The 13,890-nt window shown below is 46.2% G+C and overlaps 1 protein-coding gene and 1 non-coding gene across 2 annotated transcripts; both read right to left on the reverse strand.

The window, feature by feature from the left end:
* Positions 1-5,568: 5,568 nt before the first annotated feature.
* Positions 5,569-13,349, reverse strand: RPS3A (ribosomal protein S3A). Its single transcript, XM_088448329.1, has 6 exons — positions 13,241-13,349; positions 12,642-12,745; positions 11,099-11,286; positions 8,026-8,234; positions 6,837-6,946; positions 5,569-5,743 (listed from the first exon to the last, which is right to left on the reverse strand). Exons 1-6 carry the CDS (start codon positions 13,300-13,302, stop codon positions 5,622-5,624), a joined length of 795 nt encoding a protein of 264 aa, XP_088304455.1. The 5' UTR covers positions 13,303-13,349; the 3' UTR covers positions 5,569-5,621.
* LOC148539680 (small nucleolar RNA SNORD73) lies at positions 7,893-7,962 on the reverse strand. The gene has a single exon (XR_015869919.1). It is a non-coding gene; the product is annotated as a small nucleolar RNA SNORD73 (small nucleolar RNA).
* Positions 13,350-13,890: the final 541 nt, after the last annotated feature.

Genomic DNA, 13,890 nt, shown 5'->3' on the forward strand with positions numbered 1-13,890 from the left:
TCTTCTAGCCCCCACTCCAACAGGTGCACCCGACTCCGGCCGGGCACCAAACTAAACTGAGGTGCCTTGGCTCGGGGGCGGGGTATAGGAGGGGGACCTAGTGCATCCTGGGAGGCTGAAAGCTTAACTCTTTGGTGCCCTGCGACTGACGTCACACCTATACCCCAAGGTATCCTGTGGATACCCTATGGACCCTGAAGTAGAAAGTCTGTATTAGTGGGCAATTTCCAAGATTCCGTTGCGTACATTAATGAAGCAGCTTTGGATGTGAGTCTACTGGACTTTTAGAATTTTGGCAGTGGCAGAGTCGGCTCGCCGATCCTTGTGGTTATGTTCTTGGAGGGCAGATGCTGAATCCAAGAAGGGCTTGGAATGCTTACCTTATAATGGTCAGGTCCTGTTTGGCCCTGATCTGGACAAGATCGTAGACACACTGGTGGCAGCAAGATGTGCATGTTTTCTTTTAGCACTGGTTCAATCTAGGTCTAGGACCCTGTCCATTCGGCCCTCTCACCCACAGAGTAAGCCTAAGGTGCTGTCCTTTCCGAGGCAGTCAGGATCCAATAAGACCACCAAGCCCAGAAACAGGCTTGGAGCACCAGACGTCCGCCCGCTAAGCAGGACAACAAACTCTCAGCCTGACGGGACGGGACTCCCCTCCGGGGACCCCAAGGTGGGAGGCTGACTTCTGTAATTTGCCCAGTGCTGGTGCCAGACTACCACAGACACTTGGGTAAGGGAAGTGGTCTCTCGGGTATTCCCTCTCATTCCGCAGCAGGCCTCCTCAACAGTCTTCACTGCTGGCCTACCTTCAGATCCAGAGAAGGCTCAGGCAATTCAGGAAGTGGTGCACTCTATGCTCCACATGGGGGTCATAGTGCCAGTCCCGTTACTCCTAAGGGAACAGGTTATTACTCCAACCTCTTTCTGGTTCAAAAAACAAAACAGTTCCTACCACCCTATCCTCAAGTGCCTGAACAAGTTTCTAAGGGTCCCTCTGTTCCAGAGAGAGACTCTGCGTTCCATTATATTAGCTATGGAACCTGGGGATTTTATGATGTCTCTGGATATTCAGGATGCCTATCTGCATATCCCTATTGCCAGGGCTCATCAACATTTCCTCAGATTTGCTGTACTAGACCATTACCAGTTTCAAAATCTGCCGTTTGGCCTCTCTACGCGGGTGATTACCAAGGTAATGGTGGTCATGTCGTCGCACTTGCAGCTACAGGGGGTTCGTCTGCTACCCTACCTGGACAACCTTCTACTGTTAGCAGGGTCTCCCGAAGTACTCTGCAGCCATCTGCAACTGACATTTTCAGTGTTACAGACCCACGGCTGGCTGATAAATTGGAAGGAGTCCTCCCTCTCTCCATCCCAGGAGGATGACCCGTCTGGGTGCACTGTTGGACTCTCAACAGCAGAGGATCTTCTTGACGGTAGAGAAGATCTGTGTTACAGACAAGGATACGCACTTGTCTCCAGGGTCGCCAAGTGTCCATTCACTCAGTGATCCGATTACTGGGGTTCATGGTATCGACGTCCGACATGGTGGTGTATGCCCAATTTCAGTCCAAACCTCTACAGAGGTTGATTCTCTCCAGGTGAGATGGATTAACCCCCTCAGATAAAGACAGACTATGGAGCTTTCTCCGGAGGTGCGACTATCTCTAACTTGGTGGTTACAGACGTCTAATCTCTACAGGGGACGCCCGTTTTAGCGATCCCGGACTGGGTCCTCCTCACGACGCATGTCCGTCTTCGGGGCTGGAGCGCTGTGACAGGTCCACACGTCTTTCAGGGACGGTGGAAGTCAGTGGAGTCTGCCTTCCCGATCAATAAATTGGAACTTCAGACGGTATTCAGAGCACTGCCAGAATCAAGCCTCATTCTGCACGGAAAGCCTGTGCAAAGTAAGACGCCACCACGGTGGCTTTCATCAACAGTCAAGGAGGAACTCGAAGTCAGACGGCCCCTACTTCGGAGTCTCTCCATCGACAAAAGATATTCCACATTCTGACTTGGGCAGAAGGCAATCTCCCAGCCATCTCAGCAGTGTTCATCCCAGGAAGTCCTCAACTGGGAAGCTGACTTCCTCAACTGGCACAATATGCATCCAGGGGAATTGTCTCTTCACCAGGAGGTATTTCAGATCCTAGTGGACAAGTGGGGCTTTCCAGAAAGACAGTATGGCCTCCAGACACAACCACAAGCTGCTAGTGTATGGGTCCAGAACAAGAGACGCAGAGGCTTCTCCTGGTAGACGCTCTGTCAGTATGGTGGATGTTCCAGTTTGCGTACCTGTTTTCTCCATTCTCCCTACTTCCTCGAGTGCTTCCTAAGTTCAGGCAATAAGGGGGTATGATCCTGCTGGTGGCTCCAGCATGACCAAGTCGTCACTTGTACTCAGATCTTCGGAGTCTCTCCATCGACACGCCGTTGCCTCAACATCCGGACCTGTTATCTCAGGGTCCTTGCCTTTACCCGGACCTGGGTCGTCTGTCTTTGACGGCGTGGCTCTTGAGACATCCTTCTTAAGGGCTAAGGGGTTCTCCAGCACTGTGGTGAACACTATGCTCAGAGCTCGGCAACCCGCTTCTGACAGGATTTACCACAGGGTGTGGCATACCTACTTGGAATGGTGCTGCCCCAGGGGGTACGATCCCCAGGTATTTCGGATATCCAGGGCTCTGGCTTTCCTACAGGCGGGCTTAGAAAGGGTCTCCGCCTCCCCTCCTTGAAGGTGCATGTTTCCGCACTGTCACTGTGGTTTTCAGTGAGGGATTGCTCCGCTTCCTGATATTCGCGCTTTCATGCAGGGTGTCCTTTGCATTCAGCCACACTTTGTCCCTCCAGTGGGATTTGGCTATGGTCCATAGGGCTCTCCAAGGACCTCCATTTGAACCCCTGGGCTCAGTTGACTTCAAATGGCTTACAGCGAAGACTGTATTGCTTCAGCTAGAAGGGTGTCAGATTTGGGGGCTCTCGTTGCCCTTTTTCTGATTTTTCACAGGAACAGGGCAGTTCTTAGTACTCACCTTGGTTTCCTTCCAAAGGTAGTATCCAGTTTCGACATTAATGAGGAAATTATAATACCGGCCTTTAACTCACCAGACCTTTCAGCAGGTGAGGCCTCATTGGATGCGATACGTGCTCTCTATATTTACGTGGGCCGGACCAGTTCCCTTCGGAAGTCGGACTCCTTGTTTGTCCTCTACGGTTTCCATAAGAAAGGGAGGACCTGCCAACAAGCAGAGGTTGGCGAGGTGGATTCGCATGGCGATCTCTGAGGCTTACACTCATGAGGGCATTCTAGTAGCGCCCTCTGTTGCTACTCATTCTACTCGGTCTGTGGGTCCTTCGTGTCAGACATTACACATTTGACACTTTTGGTTCTCGGGATGCTTCCTTCGGGCGGCAGGTTCTCCTCTCTGCAGAGGAGCGTCCCCTCCCTTGAAGGATACGGCTTTGGGACATCCCAAGGTATCCCTGTGGATCCCTAAGGACCCTGGAGTAGAAAACAAGAAATATGGTAAGAAATTACCTTTGTTATCTGTTTCTACGAAGTCCTTAGGGACCACAGGGCGCCCACCCTGACGCCCTGTGCTTCTGTAGGGTGGTGTTCTGGTCGCGTTTGTGTCTCCTTTTCTGTGAGAAAGTCTTGTATGTTCCAGACTTTTCTTTTTCTCCTCCTCCGGCTTGATACTAAAACTGAGGTGCCAGGGGACGAGGTATAGGAGGGGGCTCGGTGCATCCTGGGATGACAGATTTAACTGTGTGGTGCCCATGGATGAAGCCTATACCCCAAGGTATCCCTGTGGACCCTAAGGACATCGTAGAAACAGATAACAAAAGGCAAGTTCTTACCATATCTCTTGTCTCCCCTCGGGCACAAACTAAGATTGGGCTTATAGAGGGGTGGGAGCTAGTCACACTTCTTAAAATGTAAAGTGCCAGCTCCCACTTAGCAGTCTATACCCCTCTGTCTTGAAGCCTCCAGTGTCTCCTAGAGGATGACGGAGAAAAAGGGGCTACTGTGGTCATTGCAGCCTGTACATTCTAATCAGATTACATTTTTCAGCCAAGAAACAAACCGGGACTAAAACAAGCAGCTCCAAAAGACATGATTTGTTTGCCCCACAGCTTATATTGGTCAATCAACCCAAAGTGTGCACAGCCACCAACAAAATATAGCTCAAATATGATAATTTAATAAATCTAAAAAATTCCTCCCGATTTGCAAGCAGTGCAGGAATTTATCAGAAGTGTATACACATTCCAGTCAGACCTCTAACCATCTCATTCCCTCTGACACTAACAATAGCACCAGAGGTAGGAAGACGGCAGAGACCCAGGCAGGTGCTGCTCTTATTTCAGCAACTGGCACGACAATGATGGGCTAGAGCAGGGGTGGGGAACCTTTTTCTGCCGAGAACACGGGGTGGGACCACAATTGCCGGTGATTACAGCAATGCCCAGAGCATCCTGAGGATGCTCCGGGGAGCTGTAAAGGCAGCGGTGACCTTCTGAAGCGTCCTAAGGACGCTCCAGGCAGCACTGCTGCATAGATTATGGCTGCACTAGGCCTCCCGCTAGCCAGATGAGGCTAGCAAGAAAAGCTCAGAGGGCCAGACCAAATGATTCAAAGGGCCTTAAAACTGCCACCGGGCCTGAGGTTCCCCCACCCCTGGGCTAGAGGGAGGACAATGGCCAGAGCTCCCTTGCTATGGCACTAGTATATACACACACACAGGCTGGGTTCAGAGGGCTCTTAAAACACAATCAGATCTTCTTTCACGATTACCTGCACAAACATTGGCCAGACTGTATTCTGAGACATCTTTTCTAACATAATTACCTGTATTGTATATTAATTTGAACACCCAGAATTTGTATTTGCTGAAAGAGAGTTGACTCATTGTCCTGTTTAGAATCTAGCCTTGTTTCTGCAGTATTGACAATAAATTCCAACACTTCAGTAACCAGAATGTTGTCCAAGTATGGTCATATCTTTACATCCTGCCACGAATGTGGCCAATACTTTTGTAAGGGTTCATGGAGACCGTGCCAGACCAATAGTTAGAAATGGAACTGCTGTCCGTTGATCCAGGAACTTCCAGTAAAACTGCAACGTGAAAGTATCTTAAAAATCTATGGCTGTTAGTCTCCTTTGTTGATAGAATTCATGGATTCCATTCACAACGGTCTGGTGTAGACAAAACGAGTCTCCTTATTTCCTGAAGTTTTTTTGAAAGGCAATAAGAAACCTTCACCTTTCTGATCTGAAAGAACTTGGGTAATTGTACACGGTTTTGGAAAGCTTCTAGTTTAGCAGTCTAATGAAATGATATCTGCAGCAATTAAACACAGTATTTAAATCTTAGATATTTTTAAGACCATGAAACTTCATATAGGAGTTACTTTATATAAAATATACTATTATATTCATTCAAACCCCCAAAATATCCATTATATTCATTCAAAACCCCACTCACAATGGAAAGCATATTTCAGCTTCCAGACAATGAAAAAAAAAATAGCGATTTTAAATGCAACACACAACACAAATACATAGAACAGTTGTTTTATTTTTTTTTACAAGCTAGATCAGATTGATCATCTCAAACAGACTCCTGCACAGGGGGCTCATATCCATCAGCACGTTCAACTTTGGCGCCTGTGTCATCTCCGGCAGGCTTCCCAGTAGCACCGCCCTCTCCATGAAGCTCCATAAGTTTGCCCACTACAAAAAGAGAGAAAAAAAAAAAAAAGTGATTAACAAACATTTACATGCATCCAATGTATACACAATTGAATCCAGTGATAAGAAAATACAAATTGTAGGTGTATCAGAAAGATCACATGGGTTTAAAATGAGCAATCAACCCATACAAGACCAAAAAAGATTATAAATGACTCAGAAAACAGCCTGCCAACCACGCTAGACTACATCATGCAAGGATACAAAGCTAGAAGGGCGGCAGCAAAGCCAACGGAATCGGTTCAATTCCCGGCAGCGCCTGGCCGACAAAAGCAGAGTTCCCGGCAGCGGAAGCCCGACAGCGTTGGAAATCCCGATTGTCCCTAAGGTAAGTATAAACTAACCTAACCCTAACCTCCCCCCCAAGTGCCTAACCCTAATCCCCCCTCTAAGTGCCTAAGTCTAATCCCCCCCCCCCCTTCTCCGCTGCCTAAATCTAAGTCCCCCGGGGGGGTGCCTATCCCTAAGTCCCCCCCGGATGCCCTAAACCTAACCCTCCTCCCCACCCCACACCCCCTCGCGGCTGTCCGCTCGCGGCGCCCGGGAAATGTCAGGCGCCCGGAATTTCACCCTCGCCGGGATATGACAGTCGGGAAGCCGGCTGTCGGTGTTAAGGCAGCCGGTTTCCAGATTGTATACCCAGCCAACTATGGCAGCAGTCATTGTACGATTTGCAACTATAAATCAATAAAGGGAAAATAAACCACCACATCTACAGATGACCAGACGCATGTAACGTGCCCTTCATATTTTACAAGCTTCTATTGTACTTGCTACAAAACATCCCTAGGTGTGGCATTGCATGTTAAGTCCGTCAGGGCTGCACTGTCACCATTTAGACTACACATGGAACTGTAATCATAGTGGATTATCTGACCAATGCTACATTTTGTCTCACAACAAATCTCTCAACCTACAGAAGACTAACTTCATTCTATAGACAATAGGCGAGGTGCTTATTTGAATCTTAATTAACAAAAGACACTCACTTCCAGAATGTTTGCAACGTTGTAGCTTCATTTTAGTTGCATTAAATGTAATGTATTCTTCAAGTTTAATAAATGAAAACACTTACGCTCAAATTTTGGTTTCTTCAACATCTTGACTTTGCGAACATAGACGTCATGGAGAGGATAGATGGACTGACAGGCTTTCTCAATGTCTTTGCCTATGCTGTCTGGAATCCTACAGAGAAAAGAATGACCATGAATTTAAACACTTCTACATATAGAAATAGCATGCATAAGTATGCCCAAAATAGCCTCAATATGTATTCAAAAAGTGCAAGTTGCTGTAAATGCCATGAAAACATCACCAAAAGTAAATGAACGATTCCAAACACTATAACCTAGAACAGTAGTCCACATGTGGCCCTCCAGCTGCTGTGGAACTAGTGCCCAGCATACCCAGCCACAGTTTTAGCATGCCCGAATAGCAAAACTGTAGCAGGGTATAGTGTTCCCAGCTAGGCTGTTTTAGCCGCTAAGATAGCCTGCCCTGAGACTTCCTCCCCGGCGGGCCGCAGTTTCCCAAGCGTGGGAAAAGTTGAGGTGACCAATCACTGCCCGGTGAATAGACGCCCATGGCATCTATTCACCATGAGGGGAGAGCTTGGGGAAAGCCCGGCAACTTTGTAAGTGCTAGGCAAGTGTGAGACAAATTCAGGGTGTCAAAAGGACACACCCCCTCCCTGATTGGTCACACACTTTCAGAAGCTCTGGCCGGCAAGCTCAGCGCCTTGTCCGCTTCTAGTGGGAACCACTAGGGTATGCTAGAGGGCCACATGTTGAATACCCATGACCTACAAGGTCATTCATCAGTTCACCAAATGGAGAATTGAAAGGCAGCTTCTTTTTTTTTTTTTATATATATATATATAAAGAGGAATATGTGCATACGCGTTACATCAATAGAGCTGGCAGAAGGTTAAAACACATGGCTACTTGGCTTATGGGATTTGACCAGCTCCGACTGACCAAAATCCATAGAAGCATTTTATTTCACTCTTAGCTATGCTAACCTAAACTTCAGTCTGACAGAAGGGTCTGATGAAATACACACAGAAAAACTATTCTAGAAAGGTCAAAAACTCCAAATCGCTTTTTTATTTTGCATTTGAATGGTAAACGGGAATTTCTGAACGATCTCAAAATGGTAATCACAGATTGTCATTTGGGACCCAAACATTGTCATCATTCATTCCCGCATAGAACCATAAAAATATAGTTACAACAGAATATCTGATGGGTCAGCTGGAAACTTACAGCTTGTTAACAACCTCCTTTAGGTCATTAGTCTGCACTTCCCGGGTCATGATCTCCATCATCTTCTTCCGAATTTGGCGGACTTGCTGATGTTGGGCATAAGAAGTCTTTCGGATCTGGTTGTTGCGCTTCTTTGTGAAACCAACACAAAAGAGACGGAGGAGGTAGCCATCCGTTGTCTTTACGTCAACATGCGCTTCAATCATGGTCTATGGAAGAGAAAAAAAACCTTAATCTCACAAATTTCTTTACTGGAACAGTGACATTTATAGTAAACTATACGCAGTGTAAGAGGCTTGAAATTAACATTACATAGAGCTGAAGAATTTGCACTGAACACACACTTCATGTTCTATACTGCACTACACAGATAAAGGCCAGTTAGTTGCTGTGGGTTTAGTGCAATTACGCACAGATGCATGGTTCAGAAATCAGACCTACAGTATTTAATGTTCCTGAACTTCCCTACAAGTACCCTAGTTACATAATCTATAGTACTTTTGCAAAATACCATGTGTCGGCCATATAACCTTAAGGTTAATGGAGAGCACTAAAGTTATAAAAACCTCAAAACAAACATTTAACACGCACTTTTCTGCCTGACCCACAAATCCAATAATCTATTCATGCCATTAAATTATTATAAAATACAGCTAGCAGACAGCAGAATGGTTACCGATTATTTAAAGCATGCAAGTAAAATAGCTGAACACATGTTTTATTATACAAAATTTTGATTTAAGTAAAACATGACACTATACTAAAAAATAGGAAGGTAACAAATGATTGAACAGCCACCAGTAAACTTTAATATAACCTTTCTAAAATGTCCCATCTGGCTGTCTCCTACTAGCACAGCAGAAGTCCAGCTCGCAAGCAGTAACAAGGCAACACTGCTGGGCACCGATCGTGAAGCTATATGGCAATATAATAGTTGCTGTATACTGAACAATGTTCTTACAATACAGCAGGACTCCATAAAGAGTTCTGCATACCACTGCCTCTCACTGATACCCCTCCTCTTGAATCTTATGTAGAAGAGGGACAAGCTGTAATAAAAGGTTAATACGGTATACTGTCATATGCTCTGAAATTGACTATGTATACATTGTCTGTATATTTCATGCAGTTCTAGAATATTAAAAAAAAAATTCTACTGTATGAACTTGCAAAGTTGATTGAGACAAATGTGGCATGATGAAGTGTGTAGTGTGTGCCCGATACCCTGTACAGCGTAGGGAGAAGAGGGCGAGGATTTAAAAAGAAAATAAGTTAACTTAAGTTTTCTGTTCTTTTAACAAAATTGCAGTAGGAAGTATCTCTCTTCCCAATCACAAACTACTATAGCCACCCACACACATTTATAAGGGAGATTTCATTCTGAGCAAAGTCTCAGAGGAGCCTTTTGTGATGTGCTTCTGCCCCTATTAACATTGCTTATACCTGCATGTATGCAAAAATAAACCCTACTCAGTACCATAACAACCCGCAGAGAGACGTCTCTCTTGATTGAATCTTCCCCTAATGGCTAATCGTGCTATTCACGATGGCTCGCAACGATCATCTAATGTGTGTACCCCCAATTCATTGTTTGATTAATGGTCTGGTCGCATCTTCCAATTAGATGAGCTGCATGTCAGATGGGACGATGCAACCGGCTATGCAGTGCGGTAATATTACTCCTATAACATTATTTTGTGTCATTGTGCGGTGGAACGTGCAGAGTGTACGTAGACACAATATAGCGTTATATCGTATGGGCAGAGCCAGCCCTAGCCAAATTAGTGCCCTAGGCAAGATTTTGAGTGGTGCCCCCGGTCACTGTGCTGTGCTCCCAGCACAGCATCCATCACATCACCCCTCTCCCAGCACTGCACTCCTCACCCAGAACCTTTTCTACAAGTACCCTAGTTACATAGTCTGAACGGTTTTTGCAAAATACCCTGTATTGGCCATATAATCGTAAGGTTACTGGAGAGCACTAAAGAACAGTTATGTAAAACAAAACAAAAATTCTGCAGACTTATTAAACAGACTCCTCTCCCGACGCAGCACCCATCATCCAGCCCTCATCCAGCACAGCACCGTCTCTCAACACAGCACCCATCATCCCAGCCTTCATCCAGCACAGCACCGTCTCCCAACGCAGCACCCATCATCCCAGCCCTCATCCAGCACAGTACCGTCTCCCAACGCAGCACCCATCATCCCAGCCCTCATCCAGCACAGCACCGTCTCCCAACACAGCACTGTGTCAGCACCCCTGACCTGACCCATCCCTCATATTCCAGCACAGTAATTCCCCCTCACCCAGCACCCTACTTTCACAGCACGATGGCACCCCTCACATGTGCCAGTACCCCTGTCCCAGCATAGCAGCCCCCCTCACCCAGCACACCTATACCAGCAGAGCACCCCTCTCCCAGCAGTGAGCATCACAGCACTTCGGCTTTCTCCCAATTCCAGACTCACTTCACTTGAGCTCAGCCTACAAAGCCACCCGACTCGAGATACAGAAAACCAAAGGACTGCGGATGCGTTTTTCCTGGCTCAGGCTGGTAGGTCTCAGTTGTGCGTGACATTTGCTGGAGGCGGAGCCCCTAGCCGTGAGGTGCGACTCACTACTCCAAGCTCTGCAAAGGCCTGTGGAAGGTGCAGCCCTCCTGCAGCCATTTACTTATAGTTCTTAATGAGCCTCTGCCCATGCGCAGCTCATTCTCATCACAGTAGTGGCCGCTGTCCCAAATTCAGCCCGGCGCTAACTACTAGCTGTCACCCAGGTACCCCGCCCCAACAATCCGCCGCCAGCTGCACACTCACTGTTTGCTGCTGCCGGGCCAGATCGGAGTAGCAGCTGACAGTCTCAGCCCAGCTGACAGCAGGTGCGTCGGCCGTGCCTGCCCCAAATCCCCACCGGCCCTAGGCATTTGTATAGTTTGCCTATGCCTAGGGCCGGCTCTGCGTATGGGACCATTGCTAGGTAGTCCCACTACACTGATCTAGATTAATGTGCAAAAGCATCTCAAATTGTTCAAAATTGAAATAGCTAACTTTCAAAGTTACATGTACATACCTGCCATTTCTTCACCATAGAGCACATCTTGTCGCGGGTCAGATCCATGCCATGGAAGTTAGTGAGACAGTTCTTGCCCTGGACATCTTCTGTAATGAGCTTGAATTTACGGAAGGCTACTTCGTCATTCTGCAGGTCAGCAAGGCTCACCTCAAACACACGCCCCTTGAGACCATCAGAGGCAATTTCTTTTTTGAAAGGAAGATTAATGAAAATATTGGAGGGGAAAGGGATGAAAACACAGAAATGGCAGCAAGTTGTTAGCAAATCAAATGGGGATGACAAAGATCTAAAGCTGTCCTGATTTATGTCATAGGAGACCAAAACATTGCAATCATTCATTCCCATCTTCTATAAACTGGAACATGATAAAACCAGGGAATGGTTTACAGAAAGGTATTTTGTGTTAACATTTATAGACCCTTATAATCCCAAATCGATGAAAAAGGACAATGAATCAAACTCATGGCCTACATAAACACTACGTAGGAAAATGACTGCACTACCAAATAATAAATTAACAGTTACATGCGCTGCAATATCTGATATACACTTCTTCTAGACTAGAGAATGTATTTCTTCTCCGTGCCTGAAAGATCAAATTTATTTTCAGAAAGTCACTAAATGTGTAATGTTGTAACCCTAAGGCATTGAGTTACAATTAAACTGCCCATTACTAGTACATGGCATTGGGAGAGATCATTGTGTCATACCAACAAAACATTTTTCGCTTAAGCTTTATTTTAACTACTTAAAATATATAGATGTAGTTAATAGGTACAGCTATAGGAGGGTAATTGTATTAGTAGTGGAATAAACTTGTACATTGGAACCAGGAGGAAAACAAACAAGATAGTACATGTTAAACAAACACAATATGCACTTAGATTAGTGACGTTTGAAGATTTGTATATATTAGCAGATAAAAGTTCACCTATGTTTATGTCCAGCATTCCAGTGCAGGCTTGGACTGCCCATTCCAGTTACTAACAGTACCCCCACAATCACACATTGGACACTATACAGAAATGTTTTGAACGTTTTCCAGAGCCTCAATATTTCTAGGCATGCAACTAATGGTGCGTACACATGGTCAGATTTGTCAGATGAACGATTTGAACGATTTTACCAAAGTATTGAACGATTTTTGACTGCATTAAAATGAATGGAATCGTCCAAGTCTGACTGCAAACACATCAGATGTCAGATATCGTTATCTGACAAACGGGAACGCGCATCGTTCATCGTCCAGGCATGTCAGATATGTCAGATTTTCCTGCAGGTATGAACGACTGAACGATTTTTAAATCATTATCGTTCAGATCTGAAGGAAAAATCTGCCCGTGTGTATGCACCATAACTTCCAGACTTTGTAGCCACATCGCCATTTTGTTACTATGGCCAGAGTGCATACAAACAGTGTTATGTGGAGTTTCACACCATGACACCCTAAGACAGTTCTGCTTTAAATAGACAACTGCTGTCGCCCCAAGCACCTGTAAATCACATACATATCCCCCAACATGTCTGTACCGTTACTTACTGGTTCCCTGTGTCCTCGTTACCAGGGTCTTCCCAAGGTTGCGGATATTGAACATCGCTGGTGCCTTAACATCATACCAATCCTTTTTGGAGAACGGGTCAACTCTAAAAAGCAAAGAGGCACCAAACTTCAGATTGGCCAATTTACATCTAACACGTAGTCACAGCAGCTACATACATGATGGCACCACAATTACTGACACACGGACATGCTACTGTACCTGGGACAAGCCTGGGAACAGCTCCATGCCAGTCTAAGGACTGTTCCCATCAGGCCAAGCAGCTGCACAGTGCTGCCCAGCCATAGTGACAGGCTGCAGTGCCCCACATACAGGCATACACCGCACTGCCATGCTGGCTAACTAGGTACAATGACGTCCTCCGGCCTGCCCTGCACACACAGCCTGCTCTCAGGGCCAGGAGCTGGGGAAGCCTCTCTCCCATGCCGGGGAAGCAGCCGCCAGCACGTAAAGCGCAGCGTCCCTGGCTGGTCACTATCCACCGCATATCGGCGCCATCCTGGGACCCGGACACTGCGCCCCCAGCAGGACACCCCACCAGCACATCCCCCTAAATGGCCGCGCCGATATTGCTACTCACATCTTCTTCTTGGCACCCTTCTTGCCGCCTTTGGTCAGCCGCTTGTTCTTGCCGACTGCCATCTTGCAGAGCTGGGAGAGAAAGAGGAAGCGCAGGCCGCACACGCGAGATTTCAGGGAGACACCAGCGAGAGGGAGAGGACGCACGCCTGCCGCGCTGATAACGAGGACCCCTACAGGCGGGATAGAGTAAGCGCAGCAGAAGGAATAAACATGTACATATCATTATGGCATTACAATAGATAGAATGCATTATACCAACTTCTAAAGAAAAAAAAAATCCTTAGTGTTTGTGTTTAAGGGAACATGGAGCTGCTAAGATTAAACACACTATTTCAAAACATTTTTCATTGTAATATTTATTTTCTACAAATAAATATGAAGTTTAGACTGGTCACTATTCAATATTTTCTAGATGATGATTTCTGATTTTTATTGGTGTTGCTAACAGGTCTGTGGATCCTTGGCCAAACCTTTGGCTCCGACCCCTCTAATTTACTTTTGTCCAACTCCCTCATAAATGGCAAATTTATATTAATGTATATTTATTAGAAATACCAAATGTGCAGCTTTTATTTTCCTGTCTGTTTAGAGAACAGAGGCCCTGATTCAGAGGCGCTCGCAAGTGGCCGTTCGTTCGTTGTCAGCCGA

Source organism: Taudactylus pleione, unplaced genomic scaffold, assembly GCF_031769625.1.
Source record: "Taudactylus pleione unplaced genomic scaffold, aTauple2 ptg000021l, whole genome shotgun sequence".
NCBI lineage: Eukaryota > Metazoa > Chordata > Amphibia > Anura > Myobatrachidae > Taudactylus > Taudactylus pleione.

Bases quoted from the DNA above. Each gene is read 5' to 3' on its own strand.
- RPS3A (XM_088448329.1), bottom strand. From the start codon at position 13,302: ATGGCAGTCGGCAAGAACAAGCGGCTGACCAAAGGCGGCAAGAAGGGT. The intron at 8,235-11,098 runs GTATGTACATGT...TCTCTTCCATAG, and splicing joins CTATGGTGAAGAAATGGCAG to ACCATGATTGAAGCGCATGT. The intron at 5,744-6,836 runs GTAAGTGTTTTC...CTCTTTTTGTAG, and splicing joins GAAGAAACCAAAATTTGAGC to TGGGCAAACTTATGGAGCTT.